Source organism: Carlito syrichta, unplaced genomic scaffold (genome assembly GCF_000164805.1).
Source record: "Carlito syrichta isolate Samal-C Ts95f unplaced genomic scaffold, Tarsius_syrichta-2.0.1 Scaffold287280, whole genome shotgun sequence".
Lineage (NCBI taxonomy): Eukaryota > Metazoa > Chordata > Mammalia > Primates > Tarsiidae > Carlito > Carlito syrichta.
In genome coordinates this window covers 98,185-125,616 of record NW_007231376.1, presented here as the reverse complement: position 1 = coordinate 125,616, position 27,432 = coordinate 98,185, and the positions used below count along the sequence as shown (strand labels likewise).

Below are 27,432 nucleotides of genomic sequence, written 5' to 3'. Positions count from 1 at the left end.
TGTTACCTTGAATCGCCAGCAGGTGGTGGTATTTCATCTGCTCGCCCCAGAGGGGGTGGGGCCGGACAGGAACAAGATGCCTGCCTGCCTCCGAGCAGGCAACAGGAGCCCCGCGCCGGGTGGGCAGGACAGTCTCCGTCGCAGGAGCGGTGGCAGCGATCCCAGCAGATCTTCCCTGAAGCGGTTTGATGTGGATCTCCTCCGGCCGGGTTGTGATGAGCTACCCGTGCCAGAGGCCGCGGCGGGCGCGGTGACAGCGGCGGCGGCGGCGGGAGCGCTGGTGGGGGGAGGGGCTGCGGCAGCAGCGGGAGAGGACGATGCAGTAAAAATGTCCAGTCCTTGCGATGTTCCAGTGATAGCGATGGCCGAGCTCTGTTTGAGGAGTAGGCTGCAATGCTGGGGTCCCCAGCCTCCCGGGGGCGAGAGTCAGAGACCCACTGCAGATCTCCCTTGCAGAGGGCTTCAGACACCGGGTTGCCAGGTCGCCATCTTGCCCCGCCCCCTTGCTTAATGTTTTCTTAATCATTTACCTGCAACTCACATATCCCTCATAATTTATACTACTGCTCGTTTTTTTTTTTAATCAGTGTCTTACTCTGTTGCTCGGGTTGGAATGCAGTGCTCCAACTCCTGGGCTCAAGCTATCCTCTTGCATAAGCCTCCTGAATAGCTGAGGCTACAAGTTGTGCATCATCACACTGGCTAATTTTTTTTTTTTTTACTCTCTGTATAGATGAGGTTTCACTATTTTGCCCAAACTAGTCTCAAACTCCTGGACCCAAGTGATCCTCCTACCTCAGCTTCCCAAAGTGCTGGGATTACAGATGTGCTCTTCTGGCACCTGGCCTATATTACTACTTATAACTCAATGGTAACCTTAACTTGTTAAATATAAATCATCTAGGTGGAATAAAGAACTTTTAAACGTTAGGGTGATTCTTATTCAATATTTTTAGAATAACATTTCTTGCTAAAAAAAAAAATGTAGAAAAAATAGTAACTTGATTCTGCTTGCCCACCAAATTAGTTTACTTCCCCCTTCACATGGTGTGTTTGCAGTATATTGATTCTTCAATCTGATGTTAAATAAACTCTTAATTATTTACAAATTAATTACCTATGGAAACGTCTTTCTAGAACTAACTCATCATCATACAATTCAAATGGGTTGACAGGATGCGGATTCATTTGTGTTACCAGATATATACAAACTGTAATTATGAAGGTAAAAAATGGTATAAAAAGAAAAGTATACAATGCATTAGCATGGAAAATATACATTATCTTGAAATTATCCTTCTTTGGTATTACCCATGTCAGTAATTGAGATTAATTGAGAATATAATACCCTGAAGTCAAAAGATTTTATAATTTTCAAATAATTATAAAAACTCTATTGTTTTTATATTAAATGGCTGATGAGTTGACTCATTCTTTCATTCTTTCTTCCCTTGTCTCATTCAGCCAATCCAGATTACTAATTATAGTGCTCAGTGTAGAAGATTCAAGAATGACCTTTGCCTTTGCCAAGTTAGAGTCTAATGAGGAAGAGAGGCTAATCTAGGCCCTTACAAATGTTTTAGAATTCTGAACATGAAAATGAAGATATAAATGTACCAAAGAGTGGTAGTTGGTTAAGATGTGAAATAGAGGCCGGGCTCGGTGGCTCAGCCTGTAATCCCAGCGATTTGGGAGGCTGAGGTGAATGGATTGCCTGAGCCTGAGGGTTCAAGACCCGCCTAGGCAACTTGGCAAGACCTCAACTCTACAATAAATAAAAAATTAGCCGGACGTGGTAGTATGTGCCTGTAGTTCCAGATGTACTTGGAAGGCTGTACTTGGAAGGCTGAGGCGGAAGGATTGCCGGAGTCCAGCAGGTCGAAGTTGCAGTGGCCGGGAGTGGCCACTAAACTCCAGTCTGGGTGACAGAGTGAGACTCCAAGTCAAAAAAAAAAAAAAAAAGATGTGAAATAGAATAATTTTTTCTGAAACTGTCATTTTATTTTTTTCTGAAACTGCTCATACGTGATTTTTTATTTTGTAGATGACTGCCTTGCTCAGTGTGGCAAAGACTGCAGATCTTATTGCTGTGATGGAACGACGCCCTACTGTTGCTCCTACTATGCTTACATTGGGAACATCCTCTCGTGAGTATTAGTCAAATTTGGCAATACAGTTTGAATGCATTTTCCTTGTACAGTTATGTTTTCAGAGAGTACTAAGTGATAAGTGTGGGCAAGATATTTTAAGATTGGTTATTGATATGAAATCTTTCTTGGAGATGTTAAATATTCATCACTCTTTAATGTGTTGCATTATTTGACAAAATGTGCACATTAGTAAACAAAATAAACTGCACTTATTAGAAGAGAGCTAAAAAATTTATTGTTTAATTTTGTGTACTGTAATAATATTTTAAGTAGACATCATACTATTAATTTTTTTTTAACATCGTCAGTGCTGTATTGTTGGAGAATTTCTTTTTTCTTTCTTTTTTTTTTTTTTTGAGTCAGAATTTCAGTCTGTCACCCAGGCACAATCACAATCACAGCTACCATAGCCACATCCTGCTAGGCTTAGGCAATCCTTCTGCCTCAGCCTTCCAAGTAACTAGGATTAAAGGAGCATGCCGCCAAGTCTGACTTGCCTGCTTATCTATCTATCTATCTATCTATCTATCTATCTATCTATCTATCTATCTATCCATTCATCGGACAAAGTCTCACTTTGTTGCCCAGGCTGGTCTCAAACTCCTGATCTCAGGCAATCCTCTCACTTCAGTGTCTCAAAGTGCAGGGATTACAGGTGCGAGCTACTGCACCCAGCATGGTGAAGGATTTCTAAGTTAAAATTTGTTAATTAATTATGGCTGGTTTATTTTGTTATTGTATATTAATTTAATGTGCCCTGCAAATGTCAGGGAAAAGAGAGGTTATGAAAAAAAAATAGTTGAGATATAAAATGTCAGTTCTCACATAACACATTTAAAGCAACTTCTGGAGACAAGGGTAGAGTCCAAGGAACGCTAGGTATGAATAATGTAAAGTGATAAATAGCAAAGTGCACGCACACACACACAAAATAAATGTATACACATAGAGTGGGTTAAGCACATCCTCATCACAAATTAAGAATTTATTTTAGACCTGCTTCTGGGCAAAAGGAAATGGAAAAGCAGGACCTGCTTTCAGGATTGTTGTCTGGAAAAGTGTACACTTGTCTGCTCCTCCACAGAGGAACATCCAGCTGAGAAATAAAAGGTAGAATACTCAGAACATAAGAATTTCTTGAGTCAAATCCCCATGACTTTCAGACAGCAGCAGCAGTCGTGCCTCTGTCCTCTTCTGTTTTTGTTTTTCAAGTGAGTGTCAGGATGACTTGGGACATGTTGTGTTCCCAAACAGTTCAGCTTAACTCATGCCCTGTGAAGGCTCTAGTGGAAACAGGAAACATTAGGTGCTAAATCCTATGTGTCCAGCTATTTTAGGGATATGTCCATTGAAATGACTTATAACACATCATCCACGTCCTAGGAATAGAAAACCTGGTACCACGTAAACTTTCTAGGATCAGTGTTGGGGCTGATATTAAAGAACATGTATTTTAATACAGCAACACACACACACACACACACACACACACACACACACACACACACACACATACTTTGGAGTACTTTCAAACACTATCATAGCTATGAAAGAAATGTCAGGCTATAATAAAAAATGATATATGGAATTTAAGCATTCTTTGAGATGCAAATAAGCTTTAAATAAAATGTTTGAATTTTTCTTCATGGATTACTTGATGAAAAAGAGATTAAGCCCAACTCTCCAGTTAAAAACTTTCAGAATGATTTTTTTACAGAAATTTATCAGCTCAAATATAAATATGTAATGATTTATCAGCTCAAATATAAATATGTAATGATATGTATGGTTACATATTACTTCACAGTAATTAAAACAATTTAAAATGCATTATGAATAAATTTAAACTTTAATTTCAAGTGGTTTCCACAGGCCAGATACTGCCAACCAAGGTAGAGGCGTGAGTACATCCAGCAGGTAGTATGGAGTTAGGGAACTTGAGGTCAAAGTGATTGCCTCTGGCCTGGCCCATTCTGCGAGCATCAATACATTGTGGCGGGCAATGTGCCCCTGGTCCTCACTCCATAGCTACCTCTACTCTGGCAAATAGATATAAAACACATAGTTATGTATGTCAGAATATTTAAAATTATTTGAATTCGTAAATATGCTTAATATGATTTACATTTGTAATGGAATTCACATTTTTATGGTATATGTTCTAGATCTTTGACGAGTTGCACTATTGGTTAAAGTGAAGAATTATTTGAGTTGACACATTTATCTGGGTTATTGGTACTATGTATTTGTTACATTTTTTTTAAAAAAAGAATTGTGTTTTGGAAGAAAAAAATAAACACAGATGGCACTAAATTTCAGGCAGTTAAAACTGAGCTTTCTGTTCAAAATACCAACCACTGAGTAAATCTCATGCAAACAATTCTTAGCAAAAAAATAAAAAGGGAGGGAGATTTTAAAATGTTTTCCCACTGGATGAAGAAGAATACATTTTCAGGATTTCCAGTTATTGTTTAACATTTGAAAAGAGTTCTTAACTCCACCCAAAGCTTATTTTTTTGAAGTTGAAGGGGAGTGGAGGTGCAGTAGGTAGAAAGAGAAAAGGACTAAATCCAAGAGAATGCTTACAAGAATTCTTTCATGTGCATGTTTTCAAATATTTCTGCTTTGAAACTCATCAACTATGCTTTCCTTTCTCTCAAGCTTCCAGGCACATTTTTTTGTGAAATCGTTGTAATTGTCTTAACAAAAGTTCAGTCTTTGTGGTTATCAGGAAAGTTGTAAGCACAATGAAATGTCATGTAATATTAATGAATAATTTTATAATTTGGTTTATATTTTTGTTTGTCAAAATAAGGATGTTGGCACTGTTTAAAGAGGACCAAAAAAAAGTGCAAAATATAATTTGGCCCATTTTAGACTGTTGGTAAATTGTTAATGTTAGGTCTACTTGACTCCCCTTCCTGAGGCCTCATCCTAGTCAACCACAAAAATAGAGTTGAGTAGAGATGGTTAGCTCTTAATTCTCTTCACTTCAATTTCCCTTGATGTTTCAAAATATTAAGAGTTGTTTATAAAGCAATCACAGGAGCTGCTTTTAATGTATCTTTTAGTTAAAAAGTCTTACTCAGTTCTTCACCTGGTTTAGATGTTTTCTATCTTAAATATGAGTTAATTTTGGCAAATAAATTCAGATTCCCTACCCTCCTTTTTTGCTTATTTTTATTAGGAATTTTAAGTTTTATTTCTGTTTCATGAAAACTTTATACTTAAAAAAATAGCATATCTACTTTTGGTTATTGTGATCTTAGATACTGACTTCAATATAAGTATCACTATAGTGTTATCTTCCAGAATTTAAGAATAATTTTTACAGTATCCCACATATTTAATTCAATTAACTATTTATAAATGTACTTTAAGTGCTTGTTACTATGGCAGTGCTGGATTAGATCCTGGGATCAAAAGATGAATAAATGATGCACTCTGATTTCCAAGTCCCAAAAACTAGTAAGAGTAGAGAGAGAACATAGACAAATGATTTAATTTTAAAAAACGGATTATGAAGTATTATTAGAAGACTGAAAAGAGAAAATACAGCAAAGTCGTGAGTGTGTGTGTGTGTGTGTGTGTGTGTGTGTGTGTGTGTGTGTGTTTAGAAAGAAATGTTTAGGGAAATCGACATAAACATGGAATTTGATCAGAGTTTTGAAGGAAGAGTAACTATTTACATAAATAGAGAGTGAAGAAAGGGAAATGCTTTCCAGACAGAGAGACTCTGACATACAAAGGCAAAGATATAAGAAAGGAAATAATAAGCTTGGGAAAACCTCTATTGTTTATGTAGCTAGAGCAGGAAGGGTAAACTTTGAATATAATGTAGGAATACATAGATAAGACAAGCGATAGATCCTTACTGGCATACTTTTTTTGGTCATGCCTACCAAAACCAAAAATAATTGAGTACTTTTCTGGAAATAAGATATGTGGCTTTATATATAATAGAAGGGATACTTTCATAGACTCCATTAAGACAACGGACAAGAGTGAGAAGATTCTAAGTGAAGATTGATCTTATTTATTCCATAGAAGAAAGCTTTGGAATGCACACTTTGAAATGTTACATTGTTTAGAAGTATTTATGACAGAATTTGTGACCTTGGAATTATTATCCATTTAAAATATTTTTGGCCATAAGGGTAACTACTTGAAGATTAGAAGCCTCAAGATGTTTAAAAGTGAGAATTGGGTCAATTTGAGAAATAAATAATTTCCCCCAGGTTGATTCTCAAACATTTCATTTGGCAACACTGCTTCATGGAAGATAAATATTCTGTAATGAATATGGAAAGAGATATTTAAATTTTTGCCTCTGATGAAATTTAATTGACATTCCTCAGAGAATAGATCCAACATAAAGATATGGTCTGTAGAGTAATCTTTAGAATTGGTAGAATTCAAGAGAATAGAGATTTCAGTTAAGTGACTAATTACAGTTGTCCAATAGAACAAATGAAAAACAGGGCTTTTCCAAAGTAAATGAAGACGAAGTTGCTCTACCATGTAAGAGAATAACTGTACAATGTTGAATTAGAATCAAATATTGACTAGTATGGACACAGTGAGGCAAGATGACAACATATAAAATTTAGTCCCCTAACTCAAAAATGGATTTTTGCTTTTTCACTTTGCCACTGTAAAATGTTGATCAGTCTAAAGATTCTTCAGAGCACCATCTGGCCAACATAAAATCCCCACAGGACAAAACTCAAGAGGAAGAGCTAATAATGGAGATCCTGATGGGATTAAATTTCTTTTCTTCTCAATGAAATGTGAAAGATGTATTACCCATGGTTTTGCAAAGACAGCTAATAAATATCACAACTGTGATTTTAGAACCATGCTATGCATGAAAGCAGAATTCAGTTAAAAGATAAAGGTTTCATATTTTCATATGACATTTGAGGTCCTATGATCATTAAGTAGCTTAGTGTTCTGGATTAAACACGTGAGGCTGTTCAAACACTGACAGAAACATAATATATTTTAAAAGGGTTTTGGCATTTGTGAAAACATTTAAATTAGAGAAAATAATCTCAGTACTTAGCTATGAAAAAATCTCTAAAAAGTACAAACTGAACAAATCAAAGTTTGTGGGAGTCTTATTTTTATCTTAATAATAACATAAAGATAAGTAACTAATATGATGTTAAAGTAAATATGAACTTGATATAAAATGTAACTACAAACTTATGTTTGATATAAGAAAGCCAGTGCTTCTCACAAGACATAAATTTATATTTTATTGGTTATTTTATTAAGAGCAAATATAAATGTGTAGATATCTAAAACTTCTAGTTCAAATTTTTAGTCTGGTTCTACTTTAGTTCTAATTGTCTTTGTAAATTAAACCTAATTGTCAGAAACATAATATGTATGTAGGAGGGAAAAATGAAGTTTCTATAACATATTCTCAACAATTTAGTTCTACACATATGTGCAATATTCTATGAGCTATAGCAGCTACTGGGGGATATAGTCATAAATGAAACATGGGCGTTCCTGCTCTTGAATTACTTAGAAGCTACCAGGGACACATACAAGCAGATAGTTTAACCTGCTACGGAAAGTACCAAATGCAACGGAATCAGAGACGAAAAGCTTTTATTCTGACTTTAGAGTGCTGGGACGGCATCTTTAAAAAGAGTAATTAAGATCAATTTCAAAAGGCGAAGCAATTGATAAAATCCACATTCATAATTAAAACACTTAGCAAACTAGAAATAGAAGGAAAATTTTTAATATCTTTTAAAAATTCACCTAATTACAACCACTATGCTCAATGATATGAGTAATAATCCTTCCTTTTGAAGACAACAATAAGACAAACTAGTGTCTATCACCATGTCTATTCAGCATTGTATGTACTGGAAGTCCTGGCCACTGCAATCAACAAGACAAATAAAGAAAGAGATGATAACAACTGGAAAGAAAGACATTAAATTGCTATTATTTACAAGTGATATGATTGTCAGTACTCCTCAGACTATAGCAATTAAGAATTCACCAAGGTTACAGAATATAATATCAGTGTACAAAATTAGTTTATTCCTGTGTACCTGTAACACCCACTAGAAAGTGTAATATGTATGTATCAACAAATCTCAACTACAACATTAAAAACTGTAAGATAACTAGTACAAAATCCAATAATATTACATGCATGGCATTTAGGAATTATTATTATAAAAACATAAAAATTTTGAAGGATGAAAAGGAGACCTAAAGAAATTAAGAGATTTATCAAATTGTAGATGGAAATATTGTCAGGATGTCCATATTTGGCTATATCAATTCTTCCTGAACTATCTGTAAATTCAATGCAATTCTAATCAAAATCCAGAGTCATGTTTTGTTGAATTTGACAGACTGGGCCTAAAATTAGTGGGACAGTAAAGCACCTTAAAAAGAGAAGATAGCTATGAAAAAGAACAGAAGCTTGTTTTACAGACATCAAGTGAGAAAACTTGATGTAAAACTTGTTTTACAGACATCAAGATTTATTATAAAGTTATAAAAAATAAACTGTATGATATTGGTTCACAGATGAACTGAAAGAACACAAAACTTATAAATGGACTTGCATATATGATAACTTTAGATAACAGAGGCGGCATCACAAGCCAATGGAAATTGATAGATTATTTAATAAATGATGCCAAGACAATTATCTATAGAATAAACATTAAACTAGAACAGCCCATCATGCACAGACCCACTCTATCAATCTAAATACGTAAATGCAAAAAGCAAACATTTATAACTTTTTAAAAATGAGAGGAGAATGGCATTATGATATCAGAAAAGTTTTCTAAAACAAAAGATAAAAAGCACATTCAAAAAAGAGAGTATTTAAAAACCACTGAACTGTACACTTTAAAATGGTGAGTTTTATGATATATGAATATCTATCTCAATTTTTAAAGATTTAAATATATGGAGCAACAGAATTGCTAGATAAAAATGTAAGGCAAATCTCTCACTTGAAAGAGATATTCACAGTTCTTATGATTCACAAAAGATTGGTATACAGAATGCTTCAGTAGGAAAATGGGCAAGGTGTGTGCACGAAAAAAGTCATAGAGCAGAAAACTATATGGGCCATAAACATATAGAAGATGCTTCACCTGGTTAACTAAAGCAGGAAAAAAATAGTTTAAAGTATTGAAATACCATCTCCTATGCATCAGGCTGGCAATACTCCGTAAGTCTGATAGTGGCAAGCAGCGTAGGCAAAGATAAAAGAGTTCTCACATTGCCGGTGGGAAAACAAACCATTATAAACACTTGGAGAACAATTGGGTCCCATGTAGTGAAGCTGAAGATGAATATACTTTATGATTGAGCAATATTACCTCTTCAAGATACATCTCCTGGAAAATTCCCAGTATGCATAAGGAGACATTTGTAATGTTGGTTTGACATACTATTAAAACTAACAAAACATTGCAAGCAGTCTACATTTCCATCAGAAGAGAGTGGAGAGAGTATGATCATGAAATGGATATAGCAATTCATTTAACTCAGTGCATATTATTAGCATATTATTAGAGTAAATCTCCAAAACAGTACTGCTGTGTGAAAAAGTACTAACTGAAGGAAAATGTGTACAAAATGATACTACTTGTGTAAACTTAAACATGTAAAACTATTCTGTGTATTATTTCTGAAGACAGGCACATATGGTAAATGTGTAGATAAATGAGGAAGAGAAGGTTACACATGAGTTTCAGGATTGCCCAGGACTGAGGATTTTCCAGGGATGCAGGACTTTCAGTAGTACAATCAGGATCGTCCCAGATAAACTGTAACAAGTGGATCCCTCTAGGAAGAAGCGTTGGGGGGGGGGGGGAAACAGGCTTCAACTCTGATATTTTACTACTTAATCACAGGGCATGTACCTGTAAGCTCAGTTACTCAGGAGGCTGAGGTAGGTGGATTTCTTGAGCTCAGAAGTACAAGACCAGACTGGGCAACATAGTGAGACGCCCTTCATAAAAAAGGAAAGAATGAAACATCTGAAGCTAATATTATAATTGTTAACATGTAATAAATCTGAGTGAAGCTCTGTGGGCATTTAATATTATCTGTCATTCTTATATGTTTGAAAGTTCCTATAATTAAAAAAAGGAAGAAAACAATGGGAAAGTTTGATGATTGTTGTAATGGAATCACCTGGACATCTTAACATGCAGATTCTAGTTTGGTAGGTCTGGGATGACACATGAAGTTCTGCCTTGGTCTAGCAAACTCCCAGGCAATGCTGCTTCTGCCCATCCTCCAAGCACACTTGGGGAGCAAGGGCTGATGCTGTTTGCCAACGTCTTGAGCTACAGGGGACGTATGGATAGAAGAGATTAGGACTTGAGGACTGAGGGGATATAGGAGGCTAGGGGTTTCTGTTTTAGATGGTTGGGTGGATGATACTCAGGAAGATTCAGAAAGGTGAATGAATTCCATTTTTAATACCTTCTATTGGTGGAATGTTCCAGATCGCATATGGATTTGAAAGTAGAAAGCCTGGGGTACTGGTTGAAAAGGTGTGTGAGAATGAATGAGACGTTCTGAAAAGAGGGAAAAGATAGGGGAACCGACAAGGTCACACAGCTAGAAAGGAGTAGAGCTGATATGTATATACATATATATACACACACACACATACACACACACACACACACACACGCGCGCACACACACACACACACACACACACACACACACACACACACACATCCTGTTTCTACAGCTTGCATGTCAAATTATTTGGTCATTCAAAACAAAGTTGAGATTTTGATTAGTAAAAAAAAAAAAAAAAAAAGAAAGAAAGAAAGAAAGAGAATGGCAAGCCAAAAACAAAATCTCAGGGAAATTCAGGAATACACTGTGATTTCTCCCCTCTCTACCTTCAGATGCTCTTCTAGCCTCCTTCGACTCTATATAAACTAATATATCCTTCACTAACCAACCTGAGTGCACCCCCTGTGGTGACAGGGTCATTGAATGTTTTAGCTTTTCTGTTTGCTTTTTGTGTTCTAAAATGTAGGATTCATGGTATTTTGGTTCATTTTGAATTTAATATCTTAGCGTAACAAATCCAATTTATTTGGATTTTGCTCAGATCGGTTCAACTTATATGTGGTCATATATTGCAGGTTTAGAAGCTACCTGAATTAGATAGAAATCGCAGTTTGGTATTGTAAAAGAAGGTGTGTTTGGTGGTGGCAAGGATTGTTAGAGTGAAGGAAACTACCATTTACTTAATGTGTTCTTTGTTGCAGCTGCTTAAGATCTATCAGCTCATTAATCCTCAGAATAGTCCTTGTGACCTGGGTATATTATACATTTATTTATTTATATGTGCATTTATATATTACATTTAAAACACATATTTTAAATGCAATATAATATATAACCCTCCCTTTTTGGCCTCCCAAAGTCCTGGGATTAGAGGTGTGAGCCACCGCACCTAGCCTGAGGCGCAGAGTTAAGTAATTTGTTCAGTTTCACACAGCTGCTATGTAACAAGCTGGCCTTTAAAATGAGATGTGCTTGACCTGTTTCTGCTATTTCCTAGTGGCTCCTGAAATCTGAAGGTTTCAAGGGGGGATGAATTGAAGAAAAGATTCATTGCTATTCTTATGAAGACCTAAACATCATATTTTAGGGGAAGCCTTTTTTTTTTTCACATTTAGTTTTTTATTACTTGGTCTCAGAGTCAGCAAAATTATAGTCTGCCCAATTCATTTTTGTAATGCATTGATTGCTTTTTTTAAAAATTTTAAAGATATGGGGTATAGTTTAGGGTTAAGTATACAAATGTTCATTATGCAGGTACCCTTGTTGATAAGGTATGCCCCCCTACCCCTGGCAGAATTCCACCACTGCCAATTCTGCCCACCCCCCCACCCCCGTAATTTCCCACTACTGACAATCCTTTTCTTATAGTATTATCATAAGCCTTTTTCTACTCTTTATATCTGGATTAAATTCTCTCCTGTATGTTGCTACAGTACTATATTTTCTCTATATTATTATTTACCAGTTTATTTATGTTTATAAATCATCCATCTGTCAGTCTATACTCCAGAGGACATCGAGAAGATCAGAAGCCCGTCTGCCAACTCACCATCAAAGCTACAGGGCCTAATAAACTGAACAATCCATAATGGTCCTTTAAATGCAGGTCAATCCTCCTTCTAAACTTGAAAAACCCGATATTTTGTGGTTCTAAATTAATATGCTTCATCTGGATAAATGTTTGTTTAGAAAAATCAAATCATCATTTAAATATATTATTGGTTTCAAAGGACATCTTTTCCTGGAATACATATTAGGTATCATTACAGAGTAAAAGTAGTGATGGAAGCAATCATCACTTTCTAATCACACTGTTTATGACAAATTGTAATCAGATGATAAGAACTAGAATTGAAAAGCCAATTTTATTATGATGATTCAACCTCTTGTCATGTTTCCAGGTTGAATGTGCTCTGTCAGTGAGGCAAAGTGATCTACTAGCCTATGACTGTTAAGAAAACAGGCTTTTATGCAACTCTAGTTAGTTCCATAATTTTTGAAGATTAAATGTTTTATTAATAAAATTGAACGGGGAAGAATTACACATACATGGTGATTTTTACTCCATTTTATTGGAAGAGTTCTGGTGGGCAGCTGTGGCCCAGAACACTGTATCTCCCAGCTGCCTCCCAAATGCAAAATGTTAAGATGTATACACCCATAACTAATGAAAATTTCAGAGGGCGATGATAACCTCATAAAGTGTAATAGGATTCCATCTGAAAGTGCTACAGTGAAAGCCTTAGCTATTTAACCTATAATAACTTTCTGTGACTCAGAGACAAACAGTATTTGTAGTTTCCATATTCATTGTTATGGAAAGGTGAGAAAGAATAAAGAGTTTACAGGTAATAAGAAGAATTTTTTATGCCTTTGCATAAATCTTACAAAAATAGAGAAAAGTATAACAAATTACTTTAAACATTTTTCTATATGAACTAACATTGTCAAAAATGTGAGCAGAATATATCCTTCTATGCTGCATTTTGCAAAAATTAAGAGCTAACTGTGGTTGCAAATAACCAGTTCTATAGTGTTGATACAACATTATTTTTACAAACAAGAACAATACGGGATTAACCTCTGAAGTATTACACATAAAAAATATTGGAATTTTAAGTTTATTAACTAAATGCTGAAAACTCTACTTTGATGTTGCAGTCTCAAGTAATACCCATCCTTACATTAAATAGATAGACCTACTTGTCCCTTGCCAATTAGAATTCAACAGGAAACATTCTTTATCATCCTGTTCTAAATAAGAAGTACTTTTAATGATAGGAAGTTGTCAGAGAAAGATCACAAATGTTTGGATTCAAAAAACTGAATAGTGGTAACACTTGTCTCTCTCATCTTTAGGCTGAGGCACACATTGAACAGGAAAGCACTTAGAAGAGCTATACAAATTTTTCCTGTCATTAAGGAAGACATTGGGCTTTGAAAACATCTAAATTTTAAGCCAGCACAGTGGTGCATGTCTGTAGCTCCTTGGAAGGTTGAAGCAAAAGTATCGCTTGAGTTCAAATCCAGCCTAGGCAACATAGCGAGACTTTGTTTCTTAAAAAAAATAATATTAATTAAAATTTATAAAATAAATAAAACTTCTGAATTTAGGGAAAGGAGAAAACCGATGGGGAGTGACTTCTCCAAGTTCATTTGTAAAGTCTTTGCTTGAGCTGCAGAGTGCTACTTCTGGTGAAAGGCTCTCTCTTTTGCTCTCTGGACTTCATCAACAGGAGAGTCCCACCTGCCTCTCCCCAGGAGCGCATTCTCGGCCTTGAGTGAAATAAATGGCCCTCTTAATCAAATGTGATTGCAATCTGATAACTGCAAAGTCAGCTAATTAAGTATAGTGTCCTGCTCCCTAGTGGTTGCTAAAAGCATAATACAGCCTGAAAAGTCATGTGCCTTAGGTATGCAAATCTACCATGTTGCCCTAGGCTGACCTACGAGTTAGAAAGAGAAACTGACTCAGAGACCAGAAATCAAGTATAAATAAAAATATATGAACCTTATTTAGAAAAAAATCACATGAATGATATCAAAAATCAGGGGGCAATGATATGTTTTACAAAAAAGGATTCATCATAGAGTACCAAAAAATTTCCTTTTCAAGATTTATTTTGTTCACAACTTTTCAGAAACAAATGTTATGCATTTATGCCAGGTTCATCTCTATTGATAATATGTCAGTAATTAATGTACTCAACAGTATTCAAACTACTGGCTATTTCAGCAGAGCGATCACAATACTCTGTAGAGTTGGGCATGCCTTTGCATGTAGCAGTTTAGAATTGCCCTGATTAAACCCTTTTAAAAACTGTGTTAATCAGCAGTTCTCTCAATATAAGTCAAGGCTTGTAAGACTTACAAGAATAAAAAGGGAAATAACTTGCCTCTGAGGATATTGTGCATAACCTACATTTGCAACAGCCTCCAGATTGAAAGTATTTTCAGTGATAGCAATTAAATGCCATATGGTATGCTGAATGAAAAGTCATTGATCATAGCAAGGATCAGAAGAGGTCTATCAATGCTAAAAGAAATGTCATTTGATTCAGCTCTACATCACCAGCATAATATACACGTTATACACTTTGCTTTGCGTTTGTGGTAAAATGGTTTTTGTCTCATTATATTTAGTTGGAAAAGTTGGGTCCAGTTCTGGGTAGGCAGAAAGCACATTCCAACTTGTGCCTCCCACTCACTGCAACTATAGAACCTGGACAGAGTACATGGGGCAGCTATTTCGGGACTGTGGAAAGTAAATAATAGCAAGCAGGTTAGAAAACAAGAATCAGATTGAAGTACCACCTAATTGACTGTGAGTTTACCAGTTTTATTTCCCCCAATCTGGACTAAACACAGCCCAAAGCAAATAAGCGGGCTTCAGGACATGACCAGAGAGAGCTGTGGGAGAACCTTCTGGTTCTGGAGAAAGAAGCAAGATCTGTTTATGCTCAAAGACTGTGGGTAGAATACTCTGATATTTTTTATTTTTCTCTTCTCTTGTGGCCCAGTTCCCAACTGATACTGTTACTGCAGAACAGCAGTAATGATGAAAACAAAAGACCCAAAAGCTCTAAAAACAGGAACGCTTCCTTTCTGATAGAATGATGTAGTGTAAGGATGATGGAGTGAAATTGCCATTGCTTTTTTTTCTCTGTTCTTCCACTGTTCAATCCTAGATATGAACCCATTTCTGGAATTACTCAAAAAGTAAGGTAAATAAAGCACACTTTGCTGACCAGAGGAAAAAGAGGGGAAGGGGGTGTCCCAGAGAACTAGAAATTCCCAGGGAGATCATCAAGATAGAGAAACTACAGAAAAGTGACCCTTATACATTTCTTGTGAACTCCTAGGCTATGCTGGCCTCAAGTTGCACATGCATGGTTATGGCCTACCATAGACCTCTAGAACTGATTATAGGCTAAACAACCACCCAAGTCCCAGCTTGGCAAGTGAGTAGTAAACACATGGGACAGATCTGGGCATGACAACAAAGGTTTTGAAAATAAAATTTGCATTGAAAACATAACCACAGAAGTCTTATTGGAACTTATGGCCCAAACTGAACCTAATTGATTGCCTCATAAAACAAAAATATCAAAATTTGTCATAGGCTTAAATAAAACCCAAATTCTCATAATATAATTGTTCAAAAAGTCCAGGATAAAATTCAGAACTTCCCAGTATACAAAGAACTGAGGAAATCTCAACTCACAAGTGAAAAGACAATCAACAGACCACAGAGATGGTAGAATTCTCTAGAGGATTTACAGCAGCCATTATAAAAATTATCCAAGAAGGGCAAACACTATTTGAAATTAGTGAGAAAATCAGAAATTTAACAGAAAATATAAAGAACTACATGAAATAATTTACAGCAAAAGATACAGCAACCAAGGTTAAAAAAACAATATCTGGATGGGCTCACTAGTAAAATAGAGATGCCAGAGAAAACAATAAGTGAACTTGGAGACAAATAAATAGAAATTTTCCAGTCAGATAAGTATTCAACAGAGGGAGAAAAATATTGAGGAAGAAAACAAGAGAGCCGCAGGCATTTGTGGAACAAAACCCAACATGAATGTGAACAAAGTCTAGCATACATGCCATCAAAGTCCCAGAAGAGAGGAGAAAGAGTGTGGTACTAAAAATTTTCCAAGTTCGATGAAAGAAATGCATTACAGATTCAAGAGGCTTAGCGAATTTCAAACAGGATAAGCCCCCCCAAATTCACAACCAGACCCATCATAGTCAAACTGCTGAAAACTAAAGGAAAAAAATATATTGAAAACAGCCATAGAAAAACAATGCATTACCTATAGGAGAGCTGTGATTTGAATAACTTCTCATTTCTTTTCAGAAACCAAAGAAGCCTCTAGACAAGTGACATATTTTTTAAGTGCCGACAGAATAGAACTGTCAATTCAGATTTCTGTATTCAGTAAAAAATATTTTTCAGAAATAGGGATTTAATAAAGACATTCTCAGATTAAGAAAAACTAGGAAAATATTTTATATCTAAAAACTAGGAAAATCTTATATCAGCAAACCTGATATAAAAGGATTGCTAAAGTTTTTCAGAAATAAAGCAAATAATACAGAAGAAAACTTGGACTTTCAGATAAGAAAAGAAAAGGGTAAGAAAATAGACAGGCATGTATATGGGTAAAAATTATAGCTTATTTTTCTCCCCTTGAGTTGTTAAAATGCATTAAACTGTTGAATGCCAAAGCATATAATGTTGTATGATGGCATTTTAAGTGGTTAAGATGTAATATTTAACACGACTATAGCATATAAAAGGGAAGGGTTGGGGAGTCTATAAGATGATAAGGTTTCTATATTCCAGCTAAGGGATAAAATTTTAAGCGATGATGAAAAGTTAAGTATATGTTCTTTAATTCCTAGAACATCCACTAAAAGACATTTTAGAAAACTACAAGGCAATATAATTAAAATCACAATAGATAAAGTAAAAAGGAACACTAGCAAATGTTCATGTAATTGAAAGAAGACAGAAAAGGAGAATCAAAGAAATTTGAAAAAAAAAAAACAAAACAGAGGGAACATATAGGAAGCAGATAGTAAAATGATAGGCCTAAATCCAAATATATCAATAATTACATTAATGGCCTAAACACAGCAACTAAAAACAGAGAATGGATTTTTTAAAAGCTCACCCCAGTATGTGCTATCAATGTTAAACTCACTTCAACTCTAATGATATAGGTAAGTTGAAAGTAAAAGGATGGAAAAAGATATGCCATGCAAACATTAACCAAAAGAAAGCTGAAGTGGCTATATTAATATAAGACAAAGAATGGGCATACCTCAGAGGTATTGCAGGTTTGGTTCCAGACCACCACAATAAAGCAAATATCACAATTATGTGAGACACAGGAAATTTTTGGTTTCACAGTGGATAATAAAGTTATATTACCCTATACTGTAGTCTATTGTGTACACTAGTTTTGTGCCTAAAAATATGTACATAACTTAATTTAAAACTATTTTATTGCTAAAAATGCTAACGATCATCTGAGCCTTCAGTAAGTTATGATCTTTGTGCTGGTGAAGGGTTTTGCTTTTATGTTGATGGTTGCTAATTGATCAGGGTGGTAGCTGTTGAAGGTTGAGGTGACTGTGACAGTTTTAAAAAGTGAAACAACATGAAATTTGCTGCATTGATTGACTCTTCCTTTCATGAAATATTTCCTTGTAGCATGTGATGCAGTTTTTTGTTTTTTTTTTTTGAGTTGGAGTCTCACTCTGTCGCCCAGACTGGAGTGCAGTGGCCGCTCCTGGCCACCACAGCCTTGACCTGCTGGGCTCTAGCGATCCTTCCACTTCAGCCTTCCAAGTAGCCGGAATTACAGGCATGCGCTACCACGCCCGGCTGATTTTTTGATTTATTGTAGAGATGAGGTCTCACTGCCCAGGCGGGTCTCGAACCTGCGGGCTCAGGCAATCCACTCAACTCATCTTCCCAAAGGCACGGGATTACAGGCTGAGCCACCAAGCCTGGCTCAGTTTGATAGCTTTTTACCCACAGAAGAACTTACTTCAAAATTGGAGTCAGTCTTCTCAAACCCTACTGCTGCTTTATCAACTAAATTTATGTAATATTCTAAATCCTTTGCTGTCATGTCAGCAGTGTTCATGGCATCTTTACCAGGAGTAGATTCTATCTCAAGAGACCTCCTTCTTTACTTATCCATGTGAAGCAACTCCTCATTCTTTCAACTTCATCATGAGATTGCAGCAATTTAGTCATATCTTTGGGTTCTACTTCTAATTCAAGTTCTCTTACTATTTCCCTCACATTGTGGTTACTGCCTCCACTAAAGTCTTAAATCCATAAAAATCATCCATGAGAATTGGAATCAATTTCTTCCAAACTTCTGCTAACGTTGATATTTTGACCTCCTCTCATGAATCACAAATGTTCTTAAATGGCATCAAGAAAGTTGAATTCTTCCCAGAAAGTTTTAAATTTACATGGTTTAGATCCATCAGAGAAATCCCTATATATGGCAGCTATAGCCTTAGAAAATATATTTCTTTAAAAAACAAGACTTGAAAGTTAAATTACTCCATGATCCATGAGCTACAGAATGAATGCTGTGTTAGCAGGCACAAAAACAACATAAATATCCTTGTACATCTTCTTCGGAGCTCTTGGATGACTAGGTGCATTGTCAATGAGCAGTGATATTTTGAGAGGAATCTTTTTTTCTGAGCAGTATGTCTCAGTAGTGGGCTGAAAATATTTAGTAAACCATGTTGTAAATAGATGTGCTGTCATCCAGACTTTGTTGTTCCATTTATAGATCATGGGCAGAGTAGGTTTAGCATAATTCTTAAGGGCTCTAGGATGCTGGGAATGGTAAATGAACAGTGGCTTCAACTTAAAATCACTGACTGCATGAGCCCCTAACCATAGAGTCAGCCTGACCTTTGAAGCCAGGATTTCTCCTCTGTAGATATGAAAGTCCTAGATGGCATCTTTTCCCAAACAAGACTGTTTCTTCTATAGTGAAAATCTGTTGTTTACTGTAGCTACCTTTAAAACTGATCGTATCTAGATATTCTGGACGACTTGCTGTCACTTCTACATCAGCACTTGCTGTTTCATCTTGCCCATTTGTGTTCCGGCAACATCTTCTTTCTTTAAACCTCATGAACTAATCTCTGCGAGTTTCAAAGGTTTCTTGTGCAGCTTCCTTACCTTTCTCAGCCTTCGTGAAATTGAATAGAGGGTCTTGCTTTAAGTAGGCTTTGGCTTAAGGGAATGTTGTGGCTGGTTCGATCTTCCATCCAGATCCCTCAAACTTTCTCCATATCAGCAATAAGGTTGTTTCTCATTCATATCATTCAGGTGTTCACCAGAGTAGCACTTTTCATTTCCCTCAAGAACTTTTTCTTTGCATTTACAACTTGACTAACTGGTACAAGAGGCCTAGCTTTGGCCCTGTCTTGACATGCCTTCCTCACTAAGCTTAATCATTTCTAGCTTTTGCTTTTAAATGAGAGAAGTACAACTCTTTTTTTCACTTGAGCACTTAGAAATCATTGTAGAGTTATTAATGGGACTAATTTCAGAGGGAGAGAGTCAGGAACAGCCAGTCAGTGGAGCAGTCAGAACATTCACTACATTTATTGATAAAGTTTACTGACATACACAGACACAATTTGTGGCACCCCAAATCAATTAAAATATTAATAGTAACATCAAAGATCACTAATCACAGATCACCATAACCGTTGGAATAATCATGAAAAAGTTTGAAATATTGCAAGAATTACCAAAACATGACACGGGGACCCAAAGTGGGCACATGCTGTTGGAAAACTGCCACCATTAGACAGCACGGGATTGTCACAAACCAATTTGTAAATAGCACAGTATCTGTGAAGTGCAATAAAGCAAAGCACAATAAAACAAGGTATGCTTATAATTTGTTGAAATTCACAGGACAAGGGAAAAGGAACAATATGTATATGTTGCCTTACATAGAGAGTTAAATGAAATTACTTGCATTGTTCCTTTCTTCTTAAATTTCATTTATTAATCATGTCAGTGGATTGCAAATAGGACTATGGAAGCTTAGATTTACTCTATTGTAACTCTAAACCATTTTAAAAACTTGACAGCCTCTAGCATTTCATATATGTGTAAACACCACAATGAGGAATTGAGATCTTTGAGGAGATGGGCCCATGCTCTACACTTTCCCGTAGTGCACCAAAAGCTCATTACAGCACTGAAAGAAATATTAATTTAGCTTGCTGGCTAGAGAATGTGCTCTGTAAGTGACATGGAATAAATACAAAGACACAAGAAACAAAAAATTTAAAATGTCAATAATTAAATTTTTTGATGGAACTGACTCAAATAATTAATTTTAATTAGGTTTATTAAAAGAAATATACTGTTTCATGAAATGTGAGAGAGAATTTGGGAAGGGAAAATAATGTAATATTAAAATGAAAACTCTTTAATCACTGGCAGGCTTCCCAAGTATGTTCATACATTTTTAAAAATTCATTAAACTTTTTAAAAGAATGATCCTGGTTTTTTTCTTGTAATCTAAATATTTATGAGAAGGGAACACTCACATAGAACTGCAAGACCCAGAAATTTATTCCTTTCTAGGTGTAGGAAGGAGGCAGTATATGAGGGAAAAGAGCTTATCCTGAAGCGATTTATCCAAAGCCAGCAAAATCTGTTCTACTTTTCAGATTATGCTATTAAGAAGACTAACCTCTCTGTATTTCAGTTACTCAATGGTCTGATTTAAAGATCTGCAAAACTTTGCAGGGTTTTTTGTTCCCTTGTACTGCATCATTTGTTTCAAATAACACTTGTAAGCCTGTATTTGCGTACAAGGAATAAAAATATATTTATCATATTTATTCCTTCCTTAAATCACTTTCAGATTTTTAAATATCTTGCAGTTATACACACTAGACCTCAATTATGTCTATTCAGTGGAAAGTAAAATAGATACTTCACAGTATTTAAATTAGGGGTTCTCAAACTTTGGTATGCCTCAGAATCACCTGGGAGTGCTCACTAAAAATACATAAAATAGATCCCAGGATCTATTCTAGAAATTCAGATCCAACAGGTGCAAATGTGAGCAGGAAATTTTTATTTTTATTGGCTTTCCTCCACTAGGAGATGGTAGATCAAATGGTCCTTGGACCACACTGGTCTAAATAAACTATACCACCAAACATTTCATTTGGTACGCCTGCTATCCTATTAAATTATCAAATTAAGAGATGTAATCAAACCATCATTTCATAAACTGCACCTTCTTCACTTTTCCATAGACTTACATAAAGGGTTATTTAAAATAACTATGGTAAATATATCCAGGAGTATTAAAAATAAAATGCTATACAGATTCATTTTTGTGTGATCAAAATAATTAAAGATAGGAGAGACCAATGAATGCTCAGTAAACCCCCACGTAGTCTAATTTACAAAGCTTTGCACTACCAAAAATAGGTGATAAAATGATGTAAATGCAATGAGGTGTAAAAATGATGGCAGCGTTAGAATCTGCCACACAATTTAAATGAGTCAATACTCAGAAGGCCATAGAACAGCAGCTGGGGTCCTCAGGAGTTCGTAGCTACCCTGTATTCCTCTCTAATGATGTAATACTTCCATTACATCAATTAAGTCACACACGATGGGTAAGTCAGGGAATAGTATTAATATCACAGGAAAGTTGTGTTGGTTCAAACATGATTTTTTTCTTGTCAAGGGGAGCCGAAACAAAATGAAAATAGAATTAAAACTTTCACAGGAAAGGGCAAAAGTCTTAACCTGAACATTGTCACGGGGGGTCTAAGGAGAAGTGTCCCCTTTACCTTCTAAAAGCTTGCTGAAAATAAACTGATGAAAGATTAATAAGCAAAATGGCCTACAAGTGTATTAACATGCAGGGGGAGAAACTGCAGAGTGATTATCTCATCACGTACCAGTGTGCAGATGGTTACATAACCTAATTTTTAGGGGAAGGGGAGATGAGGAAGTGTAGATGATTTTAGGGCAGTAATAAATGATCTTTAGGGGAATTCAATGAGCTTGAAAAACATACAGTGGCCTGAGACAAGTTCACTTGGGCCACAGAACAGACAGTGGTTTGTGACAAAAGTCTGTCCAGGTATGTTCACAGACTTCAGTCTTTCTTTTTTGAATATGAGTTCAGTCAATGAAAACTTGGTGAAGGGACCAGAGGTCATTGTTTTTTGTTTTTGTTTTGTTTTTTCCTTTGGTGGGTCTGGACTTTAGGAAGATAAGGGAACTTCAGAGGGCAACTTCATTCTGGGCTTTGGGAGACACAGAATTGAGAGACAGGAGAAGAGGAAGTCAGAGAGACTTTGAGGCTTCTTCTTCAGTTCAACATGTCAAAATGTCATTTTGGGGAGGTTTTGGTTTCTGAGCCTGAACAATACCACTTTTCTGTTTGGTGTTTTTTGGCTTTGGGGTTTCTGTTTGATTTTAAGAAAAATAAAAATGAATATTTGTGTCCTGGCTCCTCAACCAGAAAAATGCGCCCTCTTTTTTTTTTTTTTGACAGTAATGGATTATGTCTTCCTTCCTTCCTTCCTTCCTTCCTTCCTTCCTTCCTTCCTTCCTTCCTTCCTTCCATCCTATTTTAAAGATGTGGGGTACAATTCAGTATTCAGTATACAAGTGGTCTTCGTACAGGTAAAGTCTGGGCCTCCCTTTGGTCCCCACTTTGCCTGGTTTGAGATCAAGTATCCTTATTGATGCTGTGTCCCCGCTTCCTCATCCCATCAGGATCCTTCTACTGCCAATCCCTTTCTTTTTTTTTTTTTTTTTAGGAGGTCTTCCAATTGCTTTTATTTTATTTTGTAAAAAAACAAGCAACCAAAATTAAAGCTTTTTTAAGTCTCTAGGTTTTTTTTTTTTTAATTTTTTCTTATTATAAAGATGTGGAGCACAATTCAGGGTTAAGTATACAAATGTTCATTATGCAGCTACCCTTGTTGATGAGGTATGCCCCTCCCTTCCCTAGCAATTTCTCTCAACTGCTAATCCCACCCCCTGCAACAGTCTCCCACTACTGCCAATCATTTTCTTATAGCATTATAATTGTTCACTGTCCGCTTATGAGTGAGAACATGTGGTACTCTGTTCTTTGTTTCTGTGATAGATCACTGAGCATGATAGACTCTAAATCCATTCAAGTTGCTATAAAGTCCATATGTTTGTCCTTCTTTATGGCTGCGTAATATTCCATCATGTAGATGTACCACTTTTTTTTTAAATCTAATCCAGTTTCGATAGGCAGCACAGTTGGTTCCATGTCTTTGCTATTGTGAATAGTGCTGCAAGAAACATGTGTGCAGGTATCTTTTTTGTAGAATGATTTGAGTTCCTCCGGCTATATTCCTAGTAGAGGGATTGCTGGGTCACATGGAAGATCAATTACTATTTCTTTTAGAAATCTTCACTCTGTTTTCCAAAGAGGTTGCACTAGTTTGCATTCCTACCAGCACCCTCTCAGCCTTGCTTAGCCTTTGACTTCTGCCAGGTTTCATTTCTTCCTGTGCTCAAGAACCACATCTACCTTCATTGTCTAGATGCTGGGAAGCTGGCATTTCCACTGTTTTATCTTTATGCCTTTTTAATGTCCTCCAAAACAGCCTTAGACCACAGTGAGCTTCCTCCCTGAGCTGAGCAAGTTACTTCCAAAGGTGCCCATTATTACTGTTGTAGTACTCTAAGCAGAGTAGGATCTATTATGACATTGATGAAGCTTTCTGTTCAGGTCTCCTGCCTTGCACGGGCCCCTTCCTTCTAAGAAGGTGCCTTCACATTTTGTAGCACTTGCAAAAGTAAAATATTTAAATCGTCTCTTTCAAGACCATTGTCTCTTTCCACTTCAATTTCCTGTCCTGCAGAGGCTTTGGAATGGCTGCACCCTTTGGGGGATCCGGCTTAGGGAAGTGAAATTGTGAATAAATTTAGTCTAAGTTTAGTAAGTAATCAAGTAGGTCATAGTCACTTGCACATGTAGTTAAGTTATTGCTGGCCATTCCAATCTAGGAATAGCTCCCGAGCGTTATCAAAAGCATACTACACTGACACATTCAGCATTCTAATGGGAAGAGATAAAGCCAGAGGTCAGATGGCAACAGGAATGTGTGATTGAATTGTGTCCTACAACCAAACAGCATGGAAGTTTATGGGTAGTGACAGAGAAACAAAATTGTATAAGATCCAGAAGAGAATCTGTAGCAAGTTCTTCCAAATACAGTATTACTATTTACATATGAAAGAAACCTAATGAAAGTTTTCTCAAATTTGATAACAGCCCTAAATATTTACACACCACCACTTACAAACTGGGAGGCTAAAATAATTTTTTAAACCAAGAATAACCAAAAACCAATTACAATTCGTTATCCTAGAGGAGATACTATATTATCATGCTCTTCTATGTTTGGAAAAACATATTGCAAAATGGTTGTCACATAAAGAGGAGCTCAAAAAATCTGCAGCCCAAAAAGTGTAAAACATGTAGACATTTACCCTGCTGAGTTATGTCAGGCAGTTAATCTAATGTATTATTATGTTTTAAAGAGGTCCTCACAATTTTACAAGCTTCAGACTTGAGAAAATATAGATCCATTGCTGGCTTTGATTAGCAAGTTGCATAGATTTTAACTGGTCTGCCTTTAATCTATCTTTTTCCATAAGCCCTGTTATTTTTAATTTTTGATATTTAGGACATGGGTTTTTCGTTTTTGCAGGAATTCATACATCACTTTGTAGCAGGGTCATCTATTAGTATTATTTCACTGCAACTATTAGCTCTTGCAAGGAGGAAGGAGAGACATATGTAATCAAACTGGTTCAATAACAGTTTTTTTTTAAATATGGTCACATTTTCTTTTTCTTTTTTTTTTTTTATTAGGAGTATCACTCTATCACCCAGGCTGGGCTCAGGTGTTCCTTCCACCTCAATCTTCTAAGCAGTTGGAACCACAGGCATACACCATGCCTGACTCATTTTTTTTTTTTTTTTTTTTGATTTATTGTAAAGATGAGGTCTTGTCAATTTGCCCAGGCTGATCTCGAACCCTTGGGCTCAGGCAATCCTCTCGCCTCAGCCTCCCAAAGTGCTGAGATTACAGGTGTGAGTCACCGTGCCCAGCACATTTTCTATTTTTTAAACTGCATTTTGAGAAAATATTATTAAAAGAAGTAAAGCCCACAGAAATATTGCTCCAACATCTTCTGAAAATTTATGACTAAGCATAATATAGTTTTCCTGATACATTTACCAAACTTGCAGTTAATGTTAAAAGTTACTGCCCATTTCTTCCTGGTTTGCTTTCCCTTAGAAATCTCTGGTATCTAGCCTGACCAGCAAGTTCTATGCCCCACCTAAGAAAGTACCGTATTTATGTGCTCGTTTAAGTTAGTTTAAATTATCTTTCATCATTGAGAAGTGAGTAATGTAAATCATCTTTAATTTTATCAAGAATAAGGTTCATATTACCAGAAGACAGAAACCAATACCCAACACAACTGTCTATGTATTCTATCACTCATTTAATTTGCCATCTTGGAATTAAACTTTCAAGTTGCTTATTGGTATCTTTATATGAAACAAGAAAAGGAAGCAGCATAAAGGACAAAGTGACAGGGGTGCTACCTTGCACTCAATGGTCAGAGATGAACAAGGATGAAGCCTTAAGGAGGTGACATCTAAGTAGAGAAAGAATAAAATGAGGAAGTCAGCCATGTGAATATTTAGAAGAATACGGTTCTACCAAGTGGGAGGCAAGACCAGACTCTAAACAGGATGGAGTAAATGAGAAAATTGAACTTCAAAAATAAATCAGTTGACAGTGGCACAAATATTGTATATTTGTAATAAAATGCATTATATAATTTTAATATAAAATTAAATATATTTGCCAAAGTAGAAATTAAAAAGGGACTAGTAGATACAGTAGACAAATGTCATCATTTAATGTGTTCTGAAACATTTAAAGTGCCCTGAAATGGTTTTGGTGTTTAGTTAAATTATTTTGTATGTGTCTTTTTAAATTCAAATAATAATAATTTGTCTTATTTTTGAAATATTTAAACCCATGTGTCCATATGAAAAATAGAGAGAGATGTTACTTTAATTATAAGTTTACCCTTTAAAATGTATTTAAATAATGTTAAATAATTCTAATAAGAGTATCTTTCCTGTAACATTATTATTAGTGTATCCTACATGTCACCAGGATGCATCAGTGCATATTGGTCAAAAGTATCATTAGAGATGGAGTTTATAAAATTAGTTGTGTTGGAAGAGATTTATAAACATGGTATTCTTATGGTAGACATTCATATGGTAGACAATAATAAATCCTAAATAAGTTTTGATTTATAAATCCTTTTATTGCCCTTGAGATTCAAGTGACTGATTTATGAGTCAGTATGCTAAAATCTATAATTTGATCAAACATAAATCTTATTCTATGATTTCCATTTTAACATGTGATTCATAAATCCTGATCAGTGTAGATTTTTAGTTTTCTAGGTGCTCTCATTTAGTCTCATAAATTCATATTTCAGGATTTTGATGATTAAAAGAGATTATTTGTCAATAATTCAGTTAAATAAAAACAGCAAATAAACAGAATTTTTTTGTTTTTGTATTCTTGTGGGTGAATTAGTAGGAGCAAGTTCTAAACTCATTGATGATCTCAGAATGTTTTTAGCTTTAAGACCAGTAAAACATTCCAATTAAAATTATTCCTGACTGTATCGACCAGAAAGAAGGAACTGGTGTGTTAGTACTGACTAGTCTTCTATTTTCCAGTCTTTCTTTCCAATAATAATACAAATGTCATAGAGCACAATGGCTTTCCATGGTAAGCACTACATTTCCCATCCTTCCTTGCAGCTATGTGTGACCATTTGAATAACTTCTAGACAACGGTATGAGAACAGCGGTGACTACGTGCAACTTCAGTACATACTATGGCTGGAATGACAAAGTAGCATAGGTCCACATGCAGACGTTGGGGAGCACAGTACCCTGACTTGAGGGTAGAGGGTGCCATCCTTTGAACCTTGGCATATGGAACCCTAGATGAAGGAGAAAACAACTTCTACTTTTTAAGAC

General features: G+C 35.8%; 1 protein-coding gene across 1 annotated transcript in view; it reads left to right on the top strand.

Annotated features, from left to right (window-relative positions):
- Positions 1-76: 76 nt before the first annotated feature.
- The window catches only part of LOC103254656 (cysteine and tyrosine-rich protein 1), a 120,289-nt gene continuing 92,933 nt past the window's right edge, over positions 77-27,432 (top strand). Inside the window, exons 1-2 of the mRNA XM_021709803.1 lie at positions 77-209; positions 2,045-2,147. Of these exons, the coding sequence (XP_021565478.1) occupies positions 77-209; positions 2,045-2,147 (236 nt within the window). The remainder of the gene's footprint in view (positions 210-2,044; positions 2,148-27,432) is intronic.